Source organism: Chamaea fasciata, unplaced genomic scaffold (genome assembly GCF_029207755.1).
Source record: "Chamaea fasciata isolate MVZ Bird 193981 ecotype frontalis unplaced genomic scaffold, bChaFas1.0.hap1 SCAF_17, whole genome shotgun sequence".
NCBI lineage: Eukaryota > Metazoa > Chordata > Aves > Passeriformes > Sylviidae > Chamaea > Chamaea fasciata.
The window spans coordinates 3,335,695-3,356,276 of NW_027094102.1; the positions used below are offsets into that span (position 1 = coordinate 3,335,695).

Consider the following 20,582-nt stretch of genomic DNA (forward strand, 5'->3'; position numbering starts at 1 on the left):
CGCGGCCGCGCAGCCTGAGGAGGAGCGCGGTGTGCGGGTAACCGGGGCGGGCGGGGGGCGGCCGCCGCGGGGACGGCGATGATCCTGCTGGGCCGCGTCTCAGGCGCTCGCTGAAGGCGCTGCCCGCCCGGCCATGGCTCTGAGGGAGCTGAAAGTTTGCCTTCTGGGGGTGAGTGCTGGGCGGCGGGAGGGGAGGGTGGGAGCGGGATAGAGGGGCTGCCTAGAGAGGCTCTGTGGTGGCGCGGAGCCTCTTGTCAAGAGCTCCGGGAAAACCTCTGGTGATGGCGGAGAGCTTCTGTCAGAGGCTGGAGAGGCTCTGTGGCGATGGCGGAAAGCTTTTCTCGGTGCCTGGAGAGCCTGTGTCGGAGCCCGGAGAGGCGCCGAGCGTGGGGAGCTCCCCCGGGTGCGGTGGCCCTCGCTCCATCCCTCTGAGGGGACCGCGGGGGGAGGCGTCTGCCCGGGGTCAAATCGCTCCTTTTCTGCCCTGTTCTCCTTTTAAAAAATTTGAGAGAGGAAGCACGGATGTCCAATGCGTGCTTCCCTCTTTCTCCTAGGCTGTTTCGGGCTTGGAGTTCACAAAATAAATAGAAGCACCTGAAATCAAACTGGTGGGAGAGAGGGAGTGGCCTGAGCTTATATTCTAAGAACATATGTAGGCTTGAAAGCCTTGTGGGTGATGGAAGGAGGAGACGTGGAGCGAAGTGAAGCAGAAGTTTGAGAATGGAAGGGTATGAAGCTGCCTGTTGGCTTGGTTTGGTGTGAGAGCCCCGCGCCGAGCAGGTGGAGGTGTCACCACCCGCATCGAAAGCCTCTGTCGTTCACGATTGTTTTCTGCTTCTAAATGGCCACATTGCCCTTCAGAGGGGAAGATTACGTGTTTGAGTGCCCTTGGTGTTATGAAGGTATTTGGGGTAACTACTGTTTGTGTTCACCTGGCCTGAGAAACATTTTGTCACGCAGGAAAAGGAGGAAAAGCACCCAGGAAAATTTGTCCTTGAACTCCCTGAGCCAGGAACCACATCTGTGTTTCTCTTTTTAAGATTTGCTCTGATTAATGAGACTGCAAGCAGTATGAAATACAGAGCTATGATAACGTGCTTTTTCTCAAGAGGAAAACAGCTTGGCAGGACGTCCACGATCATACAGAGTGTACCCAAATGACTGCAATATTCAGGAGTTTGGGAAAAAAAAGCATGAATGACGTAAAACTTCAGTTTCGGTGTAGCAATTCCTGAGGGGTTTATACCTTAAAGTTTTAATGACTTAGGAAAGGTAAAGCAAAAAGTTTGTCTTCCCACATCTTAATTAAGATACAATTTCAGACGTCTAGCTTCTACTGAGAAGTGTTTTACCACTAAGAGTTTATTTCACTTCTAAATATGACTTCTATATATCTTTTGCTTTTTAACCATGGAGCTGGTGATGCAAAAATATACACAATCCAGTGTTTTCATGGTTTGTTTCCTCTTTCACCATTTTTAGCACTGTAGAGTTGCATTAGTAATGTGTTTCAGGTGTGTCACAGAAGAAATTTCAAGTCTTTCATTAAGCAGGGTGGGACAGCATTAGTCAGAGGTTGAATGCATGTGTCACACTTGTGTAATTTCATGTGCTCCCCTGGTCCTCCATCCTGGCAATCCATACTTAATTGCTGTATATTTTACCAAAAGTGGTCTTTTCCCACTGCTCTTCCATTGCAAGGTGTGCCTAGCTTTGTAAAAAAACCCCAAAGTTTGAGTAATAGTAAGTGTGAATGCAGATTTTTGTGGTCCTTTAAAAAAAACCTTAACAATTTTGTTCAGAAAACCGTAACTTATCACTGTCCTTTCATTTTCTACTAAATAATTATAATACCTGAAGTATTTCACAACTTCTCTGAGATTCTCTGCAGGAATGTGTTATTCACTGCAGTGTACTGCAGGATTTGAGGACAAAAAGAATCATCAGTTTATCGTCATTAATACCACTTCCAACTGTTTCTGTTCTTTTTTTTAGGACACTGGTGTGGGCAAATCAAGTATTGTGTGGAGATTTGTGGAAGACAGCTTTGATCCCAACATCAACCCGACAATAGGGTAAGAAAGTAAATGAAGTAAATGTGATTTATGCAAGAATAAAATGAAATTAGCTGAGTAGATCACTTGGGAGTTCTTCGTGTGTGGCAGCCGAATGTGGCAAGAAACATGCCTGCAGTCTTAATTAAGCCTGTGAGCTACCTCAGGACACGTAGGAGTGTTCTCAGCCCTCCTGCAGCTTCCATTTTCATGGGTAAGGTCTGGACCCATTTTTGTGTTGTTAATCTAAGCTAACAGTGAATAAAATACACTACAGATGCTTCTGCTGAAGGGACAGCATGCTTTTCTCATGCACAGCCCTTAAGTTTCAACGTCTAATTATTATGCAACTCCATGGTTTCTAATACAAATTTTTAGGACTCAAGTACTATAAGTCTCCTAGGTTCCTGAGGGTGGTTAACATACTAATTCAGGTAGGTCTTACCATTAATTAGTTAAAATGCTACACATCTGTATGCAATGCACACACAAAGCTACCTGATGAAACTGTTTTTGCAGTTGGTCTCATAGGTAAGGGGGATATTTGGAATTTGAGCCTCAGAGTATCAACATTATCGATCTCAAATTTTGAATGGATAGAAGGAAGGGCAAGCATCAGGAATTCTTGGAGTTTAATTGGATCTTTTTATTTCTTTTGCTGTCTTTTTTTTTTTTTTTTTTGCTTAGCAAGTGTCTTTTGGGCTGCTTTGATCAGAAGCAATTTTTGGCTTATGGGAGGACAGCCTTTGCTTGATGCCAAGAGGTGTGTGGGGGTGTCAGTACAGCTTCCTGTCTCAGGTGTCACACAGGCTCTGCTACAGCTTGGACCAAAAAAGATCCTGCTGATAAGGATCAGCTGTGTCTCATCCTGTCCTGCTGAAAAACTGGGGTCCCTGTGATTTCTCTCTTTTCTGTTACATCCCCCTCTTTTTCTGAATATAAATATCTGCAAGATGTTCTGTAGAAATGTGCTTTTGTTTCAATTTCCCTGTTAACAGAGGTTTATTGACAGTACTGAAATCATTATAGTTGCTTGAAGTGTCAGACTGAAAATCTATCTCTTACCAGCCTTAACAAAATCATTCATTGGTCTGAGGACTGGTTATTTTGGTAATTAGCTATGTAAATGAATCAAAACTTGCCCAAATGCAGGGATTGTGTAAAGCTCCAGCAAAACACACAGTGAATACTTAAAGTAAATTAATTTTTACTTTTTTAATATACCTGGCTTTTAGTTCCTGATTGAGACTATTAGGTGGAAAGGACAAAGTAAGGATTAGAAGAGCTTTGAGCATCTTGCAAAACTAATGCTGAGAATGTTTCAACTTTATTCCTGGGTCTTTGAGTTCATGAGATATGATCTTGTTTCCTGTCCTGTTTTCATTCCTCTTAGAATCAGCTGAGCAATCACACTTTGTTGTTGTCAGTGTTCGTTGCTCAATTTCTGATCTGGGCAGCTGCAGAAGCCCTGGAAGAATCCTGCAGCTTTTTCCCCTCAGGATGCTGAGGGCACATTTAACCAGCATATACTTCTAGGTACTGCAGAATATCTTGTCTTTCCTTATAGCATCAAAAAGGAATATCAAACAAGTTACAGTGCCTGCTTGGCTGGGAGAAGCAGCTGGGAAATTTAGTAACAAAACAGACATTATTCCTACTAAAAGTCATCAAGGATAACTCCAGTTTGGAGGGTTTTGGTGACCCAACTGTCAAAGGATTTTGAGAAGCATTTAAGCTCTTGTCAGGGGATGGTTTACTTGTGGTGTGAATTACAGAAACACAACTTTTCAGTTCAAGTTGACTTTACAGGGATGTTTTGATTTATAGAACCAAGTAAGATAAATTCAGTGAGAATCTATGATTTAGGAAACTGTTTCCATATTGAGCAGAGAATTCAGATTTGATGCATAATTTGCAGCAGTCTTAAAGGAAGTGAAAGTCTCTGCTGTGCCTTACAACAGATACTCCTATCACTTTTTCTTTACTCATTGCACAAATACATCAGCTAGTTCATGGTGTTGAAATGCAGTGCAATTAGGATCTTCCTTTTTTGGGGAGTTGCAACTTTTTATTTGGCTTCTTAAAAGACAAATCAACTTTGGAGATTGACACGCTGCTTGACAAATGTTCTGGGCTTGAGGAATGGGGAGAAGTGTACCTCCTAACAGCTGAAACATTGTGTAACTGCTTCCTTTTCTTTAATGTAGCTAGTTAATTGTCCTCTTATAGCCCTGAAACAAGTCCAAAGCTTGCAGTCACATTCGCTACAAAAGTGTCAAGGACATCATTAAGTGGTTCTTAAGCCCCGAGATAAACTGGAGTTCAGAGTCCTGGGCTCAGGTGTTCAATGCTGATCCTGCTGACAGACTCCTGCTCTCTCAGTCTGACTGTACAGCAAGTTTGGGGTACTGTAAGAAGCCCCAGTGTCTTCACAATCCTGTCAAAACTGACAGAAGAACAAGAAGTTTGGAAGTTTGCAATATTTTCAAGTGGCAGGAATTCATCACGCAAGAAGTATTCATGTTCACAGTGTAGGAGCTCATGTGCTTAAAGCAGTTGTGTCACCTGTAGTTCCAGCTGTGCAGGGATTTGAATTCAGTGTGTGGTTTTCCCAGTGAGAAATGAGCCTAGAGGTGAGAGAGACAGCAAAAGACTCCCTCTTGTAAAAGAGTAAGGTCACTCAATTTGTGTTCTTGTGGGAAATGCACTCATTCAACTAAATCAGATCAAATAATCCACAGAAATACTTTGCAATATTTAACTGTAAAACATCTAGCATTTGGGCCAGGGGAGAAGCACCTGGAGCATAGGAGAGTTTTTTTTTTTCTTCTGGAAGTCCAAGAGCCTCTGCAAACTAAAATATGTAATGCTAGACAGGATTTGGGAGCTGTAGAGGGTGCAGACAACAAGCAATTTACTCTATTGATTTCTTTGTCCTGTTAACACCTACCAATACTGATACCCATCTCCTATTTTATTCCCAAGTATGGATTTACTAGCAGTTATCTGAATGTTAGTGCAGAGACAGAAAAAGCTGATGCAAAGGAAAGAATTTGACCTCTTTCCTCCTAGGAGTTTCCAGTGTGCTGGAAACTGGCATCACTGAGGTGATTGCTGTGATGCTCTGAGGAAGGATGTGGTTAAAAGGCTGATCTTTCTGGGGGTTTTGTCATACATCCTATTTTTTAATATATATTTTATATATTATTTTTTTATCCAAAGCTTATGAACAATTAAAACCTATAATTTGCATTCATGTTGTGTTTTGGTAGTTGAATGTCAGTCTCTGAAAGGAAATTTCATCCTCTTAATTTCAGCCTTTTTATCTGAAATGCTTCATCAATTTGTGTGTTTATGTGTGGGGAAAGCCCTTTTATTGGAATGTGAACCTTTTTGGAAGCTCATGGCAGTAATGAATGTTCCAAGGATATATTTATATCCTCAAAAAGCATGAACTCTGTATTTTTTTTTCAGAGCCTCCTTTATGACCAAGACTGTACAGTATCAGAATGAGCTGCATAAATTCCTGATTTGGGATACAGCTGGACAGGAGCGGGTGAGTCAAGTCAATATCTGTGGAGAAAGTTTGGGCCAGAGCTTAGGTTGCTTTTCATCTCTGCCCCTGAAAGTCACAAAGTGATCTGCTTTTACAAACATGTATTAGAACACTTTTGTGCAGGTTCCTATTAGATGTGGGTGCTGCAGATATGTTTTTATTTTTCATTGTTGTCATGATTAAAGTGTAAAGGTAAGGAAGATTACCAGGAGTTAATGAAACAATAGTCTGGGTTTAGATTCACTGAAAGGGAATGGTTTTTCCACAGAAAACAAGGCTGGTGTGGGGGAAGCCAGCAGCAATCTCTAGTACCATTTCTAGTTGAATTTTAAACATTCAACTGCAATATTTACAGCCAGTAGAGCAACACAAGAATCAAAGTGAAATGAATTACCATGTTTCATAGTAAAAGGCTTTGATTCTGGAAAAATATACAAGTGCGAACACATTTTGTTAGCTTCATGTGAGTAGGATGTAAATTTAGGCTTTCCAAAGCAGAGTTTCAAGCAATGTTACAGGTGATAACTGCTCTTTTATTCTTTTGTAAAGTTTTACTAATGAAATCTGATGTTAGAAGCTATGTCAAGAAATCTCTTTTGAAATCTAAATTTTAATTTGGTAGTTTGGGGTTTTGATCTCTGCAGCATGCAGAGTTCTGAGGGGAGGCAACAAAAGCTTTGAAGAAAATGACTAATCAGATGAAATCCCAGCTAATTATTTTGCATGATTTTCACTTGGAATTTAAAAGGAAGATTTTGCTAGGGAACTTGCTTGCTTATGGATTACTAGTAAGAGTGGTAGAAATTACAGCAGCTGCATTAACAGTCAAGAAACAGCAAGAATAAGCACTGTTCACTGAACTACTGGCAGCTGCCACGTCCTCACAGTGAGTTTATTTAGAATGTGAGGTAACTGTGATAAAGGTTGGGTTATTCCTTCAGGGTAACAACAGGCAAATACAGCTGTACTGCTTTTCAGGATTGGCTTGAGAAACAGCCCAAACAAAAAAACAAACAAACCAACAGAACAACTCCCCCAATAACAACAAACACCTTGTAAAGCCTCAGTCCCTATCCACAGGCACTTTAGGATTCCTGGTGGAGCTGAGTTGCCAGCTCTTTGGCTTGAGAACAGCCTTGATGGCTAGGAAGTGACTCAAGTGTGTTTGTATTGTGATTTAGTGCTGTCGATTCTGAATGACAATTTATTTCCTTCTAACAGCACCACATAAAGGAAACTTAATTTGTCAGGGATGTTTCCCAGGAATATGTCCAATAGTATCTGTGTTATCAAAAATATCCTGAGTCCTTCCATTCCCAGCAGTCAGTCAGCATTTGCTGTAAATAGTTTGTCTTAAGTGAACATCATAGCCCATTCTGGGATGTTACTGCTGCAAAGTGATATTCTGAGAGGTAGAGGTATGAATTTTTAGAGGTTGGTACTCTTAAATGGAAATCTTTATAAACGTGCCTGCCGCTATTTGGCAGGAAACATCCATTACATTTTAGCATTCCATCCTGTTTGCTTCAACTGTGCAAGCAATGGGAGGACCCTGTGATTTGGATTCAGCACATCTAATCTGAGGAAGCATCTCTGTACATGACCAGCATGTTCCTGGTCTATTTTTGGACTCTCAGTGATACCTCTTTAATTTTCTTCCATACAAGTTGCTTGATATCTTTATTGAAATCAAAAAAGGAAAGGTGTTTTACCAGGACTCTGAGCCAGGAGCTGTGATACCTGTGGAGTTTATGTTCCATATCTGAGAGAAGTCACTTGAGACCCCAGTATAACCCGAGGAAATCAGTGAAATGTGAGCAAGGACGTTTACTTTGAAATGATTCAGTATCTTCACTGAGGTTTCCTTCTCCAGAATAGGACAGCACTATCACTGCTGTCACAAATGGGCTGCATACCTGCCTGGCCCTGAAATCTGTAGCAGTTTTCTGGTCATGCAGCATATCTGACAATCCATTATGGAAGGGATTCCCTCTGTGGAATAGATCTGGAATACTAAAAATGTCCACACCATTCTTGGAACTGAAACATCTCTGCTGAGCTGTGATGTGGAATGCATGGAATTCACCGTCCTGCCTTCTTGACGAGTGCTTGCTGTTTCCCATTTCAAAAGCCCAGCTGCAAATAGTGCTGCAGTGCCCTGGGCACCCCCTTGCTCTCAGTGGCTTTGGGGTGGCTGGATAGCTTTGTTCCAGAGATGGAAATGTGCACCAAGTCATTCAAACACACCTCATTTACACACACACACACCTTATTTCTTCTCTCCTTTCTTCTACACTGAATTCAATTGATAGGAGGTCACTTACAGTAATTAGGATTTTTGCCTTCTCACCTAACAGTTTTGAGTTTCCCTGCATAATTACGTTATGCATAATTACATTAATAATTCTGTCAAAACACAAATTGGAGGCTGGGGGGCAAGCTGAAGTCTTTGGAAAAATTGCAAAAGGAAAATCCAGTGTTTCTGGTAACATCTGTTTAGTTAATATATTTTATCTGCCGACTGCTCTTAGGTGGAAAAAAGTATCTAAGTGTTAGCAGACAGGAAATGAGAGTAATACAAAATCAGCAAGGGAAAGTTGGTTTATTCCCAATGTAAATAGTGAGATAATCAAAAAGCCAGGTTGCAAGCAGTCCAAGTGGTGGTTTACCCTTTATATTTTAGTACTTAGAAGGAAGAGAGGGATTATGTCCCAATGTGAACTGAATGCCTGCCCATGTTTCCCTTTCCCACTATTAAATATTTTTATATTCTGAACTTTGCATTCAAAATCCTATTTTCAAAACAGAATTGGAGAGCCAAATGTAAATGGTCTGGAATTCTGCTTTATAGCAAGATTTTTATGATTTATTATATTGCTCTCAGTTGAACTGTACTAAGCAAAAGGAAATTGGTATTTTATTAGAAATGAATAAGCCTTTATGAAAAACTGTATCCAATTCATTATTTTTACCCGGAGTAATAAGATGCACAAAAGCTCTAAATCACACATGCTTACATGGAACCAATACATGCAGTTCACTCTGCACTTTGATGGAGAATTCTGGTTGCTGGATAAGTTGTCTTGGCTTTTTTAAAGTTGGCAGAATATCCCACTGTTCTTCAGAATGCTTCGCTGATATTTTTGATGCAGCTTGATTGTGTACTTAATCACTTTTTTTTTAGCAGTGGATTCATAAGGTTCTGTGCACACAAAGGTAAACAGGCCCTACAAAGCAAACAGACCTGCTGTAATTTAATTCTGAAAATCACTAAAAAATTACTGCAGCCTTTTATCTAGCATGTTCCTTAAAGCTCTGCTTGCAACAGGGCACAAAATTGTGGGTTTTCACAGTTTTTTGGTTTAAACATGCTTCTAAATTTGAGGGGAAAAACTGAAGCAAAATCCCTAAAGCCGTAAGTTAGACTGTGAAGAAATCAAAGTTTCTAGCATTTTAGACTGAAGACTGATCCACAGGGCTAGAAGCGGACAGCAGCTTCTGAACATTTCAGATCAAAATTAATATCTGCTGGTTTTCTTAACATTTTCATCTTAGCCAAAGTTGACCTTGCTTCTCCCTGCGTTCTTGCCCTTGTTTGGTGTTTAAAGTCAAGCACGTGCATGTTTGTGTGGACAGTCTGTTAAGGGAGAGGTTCTAATCTAGGCAAAAGAAGATCAAGTTTGCCTTCCTGCTGTTTGCAGTGGGTGCTGCTGAGCCCAACAGGATTTATTGCCTGGCCTTAGGAGAACAATGCCTTCCTGGGAGGTTATGTGCTCTGCTGCACAGACTAGTTGTGACTGTAAAGGAAAGTTTTTCCCTGCTGTGATCTTGGTTTTCACTTCTTTTCAATAGTAATAGTGATGATAGTGAGGTTCTGGTGCCAGTGGCAGATCAGGTTTATGTTGTCTGCTGTCTGTCTTCCAGTTCCGTGCTTTAGCCCCGATGTATTACCGAGGGTCAGCAGCAGCCATTATCGTGTATGACATCACAAAAGAGGTAAGAAACTTGCTCTTCACCCAGCATTACTCTTTCTGGGGTTTTTTATTTGTGTCATGGGCCAGTTCTGACTCTTAATTTCTTAATTCCTTCCATCTTCTTTCTTTTTTTTTTTTTTCCCACATTAGGAAACTTTCTCAACGTTAAAGAACTGGGTTAAAGAGCTTCGCCAGCATGGACCTCCCAACATTGTTGTAGCTATTGCAGGAAATAAGTGTGATCTTAATGATGTCAGGTAAATAACTCCTGTCAGTTTGGAGGGTTTTCCTTAAGCCCTAGCATTAAATATTTTAAGATTTTAGAGCAGCTGAAAGGCATAGAAGAATTTAAGCCCTTCTGCTCTAGAGTTGTGGTTTCACAAGGGGTTTGAGCCGTTTCTGCTGTCAGAGGACATGGGGTTTGAGCTGTTTCTGCTGTCAGAAGATGTGGTTAGTCTGCCCTTGGATGGTCTCACCCACTTCCTCCCCTGATGCTGATGTGAGTTCACGTGTGACTGGGCAGTGAATAGGTCTGTAAAATACATCCAGATTAAAACTAACCCTTTAAAAAAAAAAAAAGAAAACTGGTCCAAGTATATTTATCTTTCTCACACCATGAACACTTGCTGGCATAACAGTGTGAGGATGGCAGGGTTAGGAACGAGCAGTTTACAGGGAGACAGGATTACCTTTTCTGGTGGCAGTGCCAAGTTACACAAACCTAAACTGCCTGTGAAACTATAGTGTAATAGAAGCTGTTTACCTCACTTTACAAGAAGTGCCCCTGTCAGTCTGTAGCACCTCATTTTGTTAGGAAAAACACCAAGCCTGTTGGAAAGCATTGTGTAGGTTTTTCTGTCTTGCTTGTTCAGGTGCCTTCCTTCCCTGCTTAAATATTGGGGTGGAATTGGCTGTGGCCAAAATAGTTGCAGGGAGCGGGAAAAGCTCTTGAGAAACTTTATGAAGAGCCAAACTTTCAGGAAGGCATGTACTAAAAACAAAAGAAGGCCTTTTTTATTGATGTCCTGGTTAAATAAGCCAAAATTCAGAAAGGAGGTGTGTGTAAACTTCTTGGGTTTAGGTTTCACTGGAAAAGGCACCACAGCTGGTGTCTTAAAGGAGACAGCTGGTAATATGTTTAAAGAACCTCTGCAAAGGTGGCTCTGAGTATGGTTTTACAAATTGTTAATACCTGGAAGTTACCTAGTGAGCTCTAATAACTTTCATTAGAAGTAGCATATCTTTTGAAGGAAATACAGTGTAAAAGTATTTAGGACAGAATTCAGAACTCACATGCTCAGCTGGCATCAGAAGTGTAAACATTGCCACTCAAGCTAATGAGGAAGATTCCTTGTACTTCAGTCAGAGGCAATATTTGAGTCACTGCTCAAAGTCCATGCTCTTGATATCCTAAAGTCCCTCATTACTAAAAGTAGCCACTGTGTTGTAGTAATTGTTTGTGAAGTGATACGACATAAAGTCCAGACCTCCCTACAGCTATTGGGGTTGTATTTTTAATTTTTTTAAAGGAACGATATAAAATCATCAACTTGCCTACTTTGGGGTGCAGAATAACCTGTACACTTCTGCGTGCTCAGTATAAAAATATTCCTTTTATATAGCTGCATCTTCATGTAAAGTAGATGTTGTGCTGATGATGTGTGCAGTGTTGGGGGATACTTTGGTTTTGTAAACAGTCACAAGAAATGCACAGGATCATTGGAAATAATGCTTTAGGATCTTCTGAGGACATATAAAGCTGGTCGGGTAAATAACACACCTCAGAAGGATTGATTGCAGACCCAAGCTTAGAGCACTTCAGACAAAACCTCTGCACTGTTGTCAGATGGATTAAGGCCTTGGGTAGTTCATGACTGTGCTCATCCCTCAAGGCAGGGAGACAGCACAGAGTAAAGAATGAGCATCAGCTTCAGCATGAGGGAGCACTGGGATGCCAAACAGGTAAAATATTCATTATAGGAGACACTTAAAAACTTAATCTGTCCCTTAAGGCTTTGAGTAATGGGGTTCTTTTGCATTTATGAATTTTTCTTTGCTCTTTTTTTTCCCAGAGAAGTCATGGAAAAAGATGCTAAAGACTATGCAGATTCCATTCATGCAATATTTGTAGAGACAAGTGCGAAAAATGCAATAAACATTAATGAACTCTTTATAGAAATTAGTAAGTATTTAAATAGTTCATGTGCTTTCTTCTGCAAAAAACTTGAGTAGAAATTTGATTTCTCTATTGCTTTTTGTGCTATTTGGGTGAAAATTTACAGACTTTATACTAAATTCATGACAAGCTGACATGACTACAAACTGCAAAATGAGCTGCATGAATTTCCTGTCACCTAATGACCTCTAAATATTCCTTCTTGAGGTTTTCAGCCTACTGTGATGCTGCTAGATTAATAGCAGGCAGGGTACTCATGTCAGAAATCAGTGTCATCTTACCCATGTTTGTTATTGAATGTTCCAATTAGTACTTCCAAGGTTATGAAAGAGGAAGGAAATGGCATGAGGAAGATCCAGACTTTATATATCTGAGAAAAGGAATTAAGTTCTCACTCTTAGTGTTTGTACTTAGGCTAAAAAAAGTGTAGTTTAAAAAATACAAGAATTCATAAATGCCAGATTACTGCATGGGGAATAGCAACTACTGCATGTAGATTTTCCTCAAGTATGTTTGTAGTACCTTGGGGGTTTTTTATATTAAATTGCAAATCTTTTCTGTCCCATTTGTGGTGAGGACAACAATGATACTTTTTATATGTGTGAATAAAAAGCAGTATTCCAAAGTGAATTCTAGGCAATATTATTTGGAGAATGTGTGTCAAGTAGCAGCACCAATGTGCAGGTGTGTCAGCTTGTTTGTGAAAAGAGAAACATCAGACTTAAGAAAAAAAAATAGGGTCTGTAGAAGCATATATTGAATATATTGAAGCTGATGGAAAAAGTATGTGCTGTAGATTAGCTTCCTGATTTATTGACTTAATAGTTGCTCTCTAAAATTGATCTTGAATAAATTATGGGAGGGGAAAAGAAATCATAAATCCTCCTCAGAAGAGAATGCCCAACCAGGAGCAGTCCATTCTAAAGACTGATGAGAGGAGTAAAGCAGCTCTCTCTACAAGCACTCCTTTGTTAAGCCGGATGCAGGTGATCTGTGGAAATACAGGTCAAGATGGTTGTTCTCAAGCTCTTCCAGATGGTATTGCATCCTGCAAAGTATTCTCCAAGTGCTTTTACAGCTCAGCTGTCCAGGTCTAGATGAGCCTGAGGTGTAACTGCTGCTAAATTGACTTCATACTTCCTCTGCTGTCCATTTGTGCAGCCGTCCCTCTTACAGACATAACACAGACTGTTGCTGCCATCCTGCTGGGCAGCAATGTCATCCCTAGTGACCTACAAAATAATGGAAGGCACATTTTTGTGTACAGAGCGTACACTGGATGCTTAGAACTGTTTTCAAGTACAACACTTCCTATAAATTTCTTTTTCCTGCCTCCTTGTAGGTCGCAGGATTCCATCCACTGACACCAACCCCGCATCCAGTGGGAAGGGCTTCAAACTTCGACGACAGCCATCGGTGACAAAGCGCAGCTGCTGTTGACTGACCCCTTACAAAACCAAACTTGTTTATACAGTAGGTGGTCTTGGAAGTTCATAGTTCACGTTGGGTTTGTATTCTCAGTCTTAGATCTTTATCTGCTGGGTGTTCATACACCCGAGGTCCCCACAAAAAGGGACCGGCTCTTGTGACACGCGTACGCGCGCAGAAAAGACTGCAGTGGTCAGGGCAGCCTGCTGGCTTCCACAGCGTGCAGTGTCTCTTGCATTCAAAGGGAATCCATCATCACTCTTTTGGCCTTGCTTGATTGGAAGGTGACTACGTGGATGGTAGAACTGAAATGTTTTCATAGTTTTGTAACCAAGGTTTTGGGAGGTTTTTTTGTAAAAAAGGGAAATGAGCACTTTTGGGGGTGATTGGATTAGGAGGAGTCTGGAAGTTAGATGTCATTTCTTCCTTTTCTTCAGTGAGCCTTATTTTAAAGTTTGGTGTAGCTAACCCAAAGTGTGATGGGACAGCTGATGTGAGATGGCTACAGAGTAAGCAACTGAAGACAAATAGTAGGCAAATCAGTCCATCCAGTCCCCAGATCCCATTTGCACTTTTTATTTAAGGATGATCTGCGCTGGGGGTGGGGACACAAGCAACAGATCTTAAACCACAGACAATCTTCTTTTTCATGCTGACTGTAATCACTTTAAGGCAAGCTGGTATGCTTATAGGCATCTTTTGGTTGTTGCAGGGTTTTTTTAATATTAAGATGTTGGTTGAAGAAAATTACTCGTAGATCTGACTAAATTAAGTGGTTGCTGACTAAAAAGAGATACTGTAAACAGATGCTGCCAGTAGTTCTGATAAGACCTACAAGCTTTTGGGGAAAGTTTTTAATTCCTTGGCATGTGTAAAGTGTTCATATTATATTTATGAGACCAGTGTTTAAAGTGTTATAAATTATGTAAAAACGGTAAAAAATAATAGTCTTCTACACTCCTTCCATTCCACACCTAGGGATAAGCTCTTGGGGAGTCTCCATCAGGAGTTTTTTCCTGTATTTTAGGTATTGTCACTGTGAGTTCATCCAGAGGCAGATGAAATTCTTTCTCTTTCAATGACATTTGAAAGGGCCAATAGAAAATCCTGTTGGGGCAGCACGAGGCCTGTCTGTTGAACAAGCTTTCATCTGGGGAGCACCCAGTCTTTCCTATTTTGGGCACAAAAATACACATAGGAAGTAACCTTAAGACATGTGGTAATGTAGAGCATTACCTCTCTGATCCTGGGGTTTTTCATCTGTGAGGATTTTTAGCAAATCAGTGTTTAGCTTATTCTGTATGGGTTTTAGTAGGCTTTCATTTAAACTATAGGTTGACCATACCTGTTTGTGCTATTTTATTTATTTTTACTTTTTGTTTCTTACCAGCACTAGTGAAAAACTTTAATACCTTTGAAAAAAAGAGCTTAATAGACTTGAGTATATACTAAAATATGCTGGTTAGCTTTAGTATCAAACTGAGATCGTGATGATGTTTATTCTTATTTTAAATCTGGTTTTCTATCATCTCAAGTATTTCTCTGAAGGAAACGGAGGAAAATTTGTAAGAAATGAAAGGACTTGTACTTCAGATTCGTTTGTGTTAGTGAAAATTCTTGCAGAGCTGGAGCAAAACAGGCAAACTGGTACAGTGAGGTTTTTGGATGGGTCAATGAGTTTAATGATATCTGGTGACCGCATTTTTGTCATGCCTTTTCTTTACCCTGCCTGCATTGCCAATTCTGCCTTCTTTGCCATAGTCCTGCAGGCTCCATGCTTCTGGAGAGCCCAAGAAATCCAACTTCATGGCTATACAGCCTACTCTTTTGGCAGTTCTGATCTTGAATTACTGCAGGTAGTGTGTAATAGCCAGTGGTCCAGACTGTCCAAACTACCAACTCTGGAGCGAGGCTGCTTCTTAATACTCACTTATTTAAAAAGACAGATAGTTGATGTAAGTTCTTCTGAGTCCACATAAGTGTTTATTGATCACTGGCCCTGCTGAAAGCTGGAATGCAATCTTCCCTGCATGAGATGCACATGCTCATTGTTTCATTTTTGGTGGAGAAAAATGGTTTCTTTTGTATTAATAATTTGTTAGCTCAGCTGCTTTGATCTTGCACTAGGCTTGCTGGAATTGATTATATTTTGTCCTAACATAGCTTCTCTATTTGGAGATACATTGGTATTGGAGTGTTTGGAGTGCTGATTATCAACCATTCCAGCTAAATTTTTAATAACTTTTTTCCTGGTAAGAAGTTGTTAAAAAAGCTCAGGATTAAAGTTTTATTCCACCTCGTCTTTCTGAGCTCATCAGAGAGACTCGATTTTCAGATCCTGTCTAAGGGAATGACACAATCTCAGAATGGTTCAGGTTGGAAGGGACCACAGTGGATCATCTGGTTCAACCTCCCTGCTCAAGCAGGGTCATCCCAGAGCACATTGCACAGATTAATTTCTGCAGAACAAGTTTGAAAGGGCAAAGCATCATGTACGTAAAAATGTACCAAGGTATATGTTATATCATTGATCCAGAGCATTTTCAGCTGAAAAAATATGGCCATTGCAACTTCTAAACATGACCAGTTCTTTCTCATGAAATTTAAAAAATTGAACAAAAATATAATTTGATAAATATTTCATTCTTAAGCTTTGGAGCAACTTGAATGTGCTCTCCAGGTTTTGGAAGGTGTCTTCATCTGACCCTCTGTTAAAGCAGTCACTTAGTTGACTTGCCAGGCTCTCAATCTGTGTTGTAGGTAGTTTTGTAGGATATTTTGCATACGTGCTGAAAACTGGCATATCAAGTACCCAAGCAGGTGAAATTTGGAAGCTGACATTTAGTAGCATCTAATAATCATACTGCTGAAAATTGTTGTAGGTGCTTTGAAAAGTTCTAAGACAATTCTAACAACTTCTGCTGTTGCTGTGAACAAATCCCTGCACTCCAGATCCCTGCTGGCATCAGTGAGACCCTTCCTTTAAGTGCTGCAGGATCAGACAGTTAATGGTTTAGAGGGATGTTTTATGCAGACTGGAGTCTTTGATGTGTTGCTTTACATTTAATGCTACCAGCCTGCTCAAGAGGGATTATTTACTTGCTTGGGAAGAGGGTGAGAGGAGAAGAGACAGGACCTACTTACTGATTTGGAAGTCTAATCCTTCAACCTGGTTGAGGGAGAACTACATTCTTGGTTAAAGCTTCATTTTAATTATCAAAAAATAATTCACAGTGAGAGTCTTGAATGGTTTACAAGTTGGCCTCAGCAAGATTTTTTTGTTACACTGTTAAGTTTAAATTATTCCTTCACATTAGTGTTTAGTTCCAGTATAACACATGATTAGTTGGAAAAGGAAGCTTTAGCAGTGATGTTTGAATTACTTGCTTGTGAAACGGTCTTTAGTGTGTGTTAAGGATGGTGTAGGCTATTTGTGGTGTGCTGTGTCAGCAATCTGCACAGGAATGGATGATTTACAGGACTGAAGCTGTCAGAACAGTGGAGCTGCTCACCCTGGAGTGAACCTCACTCAGCAGCAATAGCTACAGACAAGCAGGGCAAAATCATCTCCAACGTGAGGAGAACCTGCAGAATTCACTGGCTTCAACTTCTACACTGCCTGCTCATTTTGTGAAAAGGCTTTGTGAATCTCTCCTGAATACCTGCAGCCTCTAAAAATGGCTTTTTGGTTCACAGTTGAGAGAAAAGGACACACTTTCTTAACTTTTCTAGCAGGAAGTCATTGTACAGCCCCCTGAGATGGTTTGTAAATCACAAGTCAGTTACGCAAAGCAGGAGAATTGTGTACTTGGAATTAAGTCTCTAAAAATCTGCAAAAAATTCCCCACAGAAAACTGTTGATGTTTCATGTTCAGATCCCATCTCTGGTAGTAGATCACAGCCTAGTGATGGTAAGGTGACAGAAGATTTACAGAAATATGATGTTGGTGTGAATTACCGATGTAAGATGGAAATACAGGTTCTACTATTAAAATAGTCATGTTAGCTTTCCTTTGAGTCACATGGCTCCAGCTTGTCAAAAGGAATATGCTTGAAAATACATATTTGTATGTCGTGCAAAAATTCAGGTGCCAAAATGTCATTCCTTAAAATTATTTAGGCCTTCTGACACTAATGTTTGTTTCTGAAAAATCCCTTCTGATGTTCTGGAGGTCTCAAAAGTCTGAATGCAAACCACTTCTTGCTCAGCCACAGTCAAAAATGCAGGACTTGGAAAAAACTGAACAAGCATTGCCAGACTTCATCCCTGAAGTGTCACAGATAACAAATCTGTCAAGGGATATAAGACCATCCTGAAACCCAAGAATACTGATGAGCTTAGCCTCTGACATGTCAAAATGTTCCTGGGTTCAGCTTTTTCCTCTTTCCACCCCTTCATTTCCTCCCACCCAACCCTGAATTTTTAACGTAGTGTTGTCAGAGTGTACATGCTATAAAGAGCTGTTCAGAAGTACTTAGAAAGGTTCTAATGACTGAGAGTTCTTTGGTGCTCCCTATTTTACATGAAGAATCGAGGCAGTAGGATGACTTTTCTCAGTCTAGAATAAAGATGACTTCAAAAAACAATTTTGCTCTTCCCATTAACATCAACCTGAAAATTGATGTTCCTAAATTTCTGCTTAAACACTAACTAGAAATTTTATTTAAGGAGCTAATTACCTTTGTAAAATTTTTCTTTTGGGGTTCACTTTGCTTGGTTTCTGTTGATGTTTCCACATACGTACTATTGAACAAACCAACTTTTTCAAATGTTGAAGGACATAGACCAATCTTCTGTCATGCTCTTCATCACTGTGGGTGTGATACTCCATCCAGTTGTTGCACTTGAATATTCTGTAACTCTGACACCTTGATAAATTCACTGCTACTGTCTTGCCTCACTTTTACTGCTGTTACAGTATGTATTTCCTATTAAATCCATTATGTTTTCTTGGCCATTTGTTCTTTGTTTCCTTATGGGATTTAGACAACAAAGGCGGTGAGTGTCTTTTTTGTCACAGCAGCAAATATTTGTAAGCAAAAGGATAATTCATTAGCATAGCCTTATGAAACTGTTAGAGCAGCTGAGACCTGTGCCATGACTGTATTTTACTACATAAAGAAGGCTAAAAGCACATTCACCTGGAGGAGCAAGCTGTTGTAAGCCTCTAGTCCACTCTTCTGTGTTTGAACTTTCTTCCTCTTTCTGAAATTGTGCATCCAACACTGACACTGTGATGGTGAATTAATTGATTGAAGGCACAGAAATGGATTGCATTTCTGTAGCTAAGATGCTTAAGACTTCCTGGCAATCTCCCCACTTGTACCCCCCACACTGAGGACAGTGAAGAAAAAAAAAAAAAAAAAAGGTTTTTTCTGAACGAGAAACTGCATTTGTGTGTTCAGGACACAAAAATAACCTGATATGCATAGAGCTCTTGCAGTGTAGTAAATGTTTGCCTGTAAAATGTGTGAAGGTTAACCTTTGTGTCAGCAATTCTTGTCACTCATAACAACATTCTGCCTTTTCATTCTAGGATGGGGTTAACCTGTTACAAGGGTTGAAAGGTCTGTGCCTTCTTACTATATTATCTCTTACAGAAACAAACTTCAGCCGCTCAAAGTTACAGAGCATTTGCAGCACTGTAAACTGCACAAATTCCCAACCATTGCTTCACTGCATGAAGTGTAGTCAGATTGCTAGTGATGAAATATTGTAGTGATGAATTCCCAAGCTTATGAATGTTTTGAGACTTTTTTTTTTTTAAGTCTTCTCTTGGGCTGGTCCTGAGAGCGTGTACAGGTTTGTCTGTATTGTTGGTTTGTAGATGCTAATGAGGAAAACCAGGCTTTTGTTCTCTCCTTTTTGTTTGACTTGTTACACTCCCATATAGTGCATAGAATGCAAATAAAGACATGTTGATTTGACATAATGTAAACAGCCTTTTCAGCCTAAGCATTCATAATAAACTTTTATAGTGTAATAACATGCTAAATCACTACCGGTCTGATGTATTGTGCAACAAAAACAAAAAGGTGTAAACATTTTATTAATAAAAAGCTTTGTTTATAAATATGCTGGCTTGTTTATAAATGCTTCCAAAATTCTCCACATCTTAAAAAACAGTCTCTATAGCAATGTAATTATAGGAGAGGAATGTAAGCAATAGCTTATGTGTACAAATGATTGGAATAGCTGTTTTCCAGAAGTCCTGACTACTGGCGTTCAGAAACTGGAGATTTTCCCTGGTTTATGTACACACAGACAAAGGCAGAAGATCTTGTGCAAAGAGGAGATGGGGGGCAACAGCAGAGAGAATGCAGCTTTTGTGTAACACTTCCTTTCTTTGCAGCACCATGTCTGAGAAACTGCAGGCCACACACAGTCTTGTCGAGCAGGGCAAGGCCTTACAAATTCTGTCAGGGCCCAGTTATTTAATACATTGCTTTTACCTCAGACTGCATGAAATGCACAGTTCTCATCTGCTTTGGCCATGTTTCTGTCAATCAAAATCACAGAGTGCTTTTAATATCTGCATAGTGTCGTGGGGCCTGTTGTGCTGGGAAGGGATCTTCTCTTGTTTGTTAATACAGCCAGCTGGTTGGTAGCTTGCTTTTTTTTAAACCAATGCTCTGTTGTTTATGTAGTCCCCGAAAATATGGATTTGGCTGCAGTTAACTCACTTGTCTTACGTGATGCTTAAAAGATGTGGTTTGGTTGCTTCAATCTGGGATGCACATCTAACATGTTGAGTTAATTGCAGCCTTCAAAAGCTAAATAAACAAAAAAGTCCTGCTTCTGAACTGCTGTTTCACATGAAAAGGTTGGATCCAAGTTTTTATTAAGCAAGTGGCTGGCTGCAGTTCCTGTGCGGGAAACCCATACTGTGTCATCTTTTGTTTAACAGAGACCTGGAATAATTTAAATTCCTTGTTACCTGCAATTTTGAAGTTGTGCTCTTAGATGTGAGCAAACTGCTTTTGAACAGTGTCAGATGTGTTTGTCTAAGATGGCATGAACGTGCATCAGGGAGGGCATAAGAAGGGTAGACACAAGGAATATGCTGGAATAGAGAGAAAAAGACATTTGCATATGTTTGCATAGGGAATCTGCAAACTAAATGCAAACCACCTGGTTTGCATACACACAATGAGAATGTTTCACTTGGATCAAGTCTTTCATGGCTTCCAAGGTAGAAGGCTTGTGACAGGTGAACTTGTTCCTTGAAACTGTTTCAGTGCAAAGCTTTCAGGTGCTGTCCAGCATTTCCCTGTAGTGTTCATCCTAATTTTCTCCTGTTAATCAGAAATCCACGTGGGCAACAAGTTGCCTTTTAGTCTTGTGGCTGAATTGTTCCCAGTGAGGGCTGTCTGTGGAACGGGTATTGCAGGTG

General features: G+C 40.2%; 1 protein-coding gene across 1 annotated transcript; it reads left to right on the top strand.

Annotated features, from left to right (window-relative positions):
- The first annotated feature begins 19 nt into the window (after positions 1-19).
- On the top strand, positions 20-19,262 carry RAB22A (RAB22A, member RAS oncogene family). Its single transcript, XM_066199108.1, has 7 exons — positions 20-169; positions 1,996-2,075; positions 5,529-5,610; positions 9,535-9,606; positions 9,735-9,841; positions 11,657-11,766; positions 13,103-19,262. Exons 1-7 carry the CDS (start codon positions 134-136, stop codon positions 13,198-13,200), a joined length of 585 nt encoding a protein of 194 aa, XP_066055205.1. The 5' UTR covers positions 20-133; the 3' UTR covers positions 13,201-19,262.
- Positions 19,263-20,582: the final 1,320 nt, after the last annotated feature.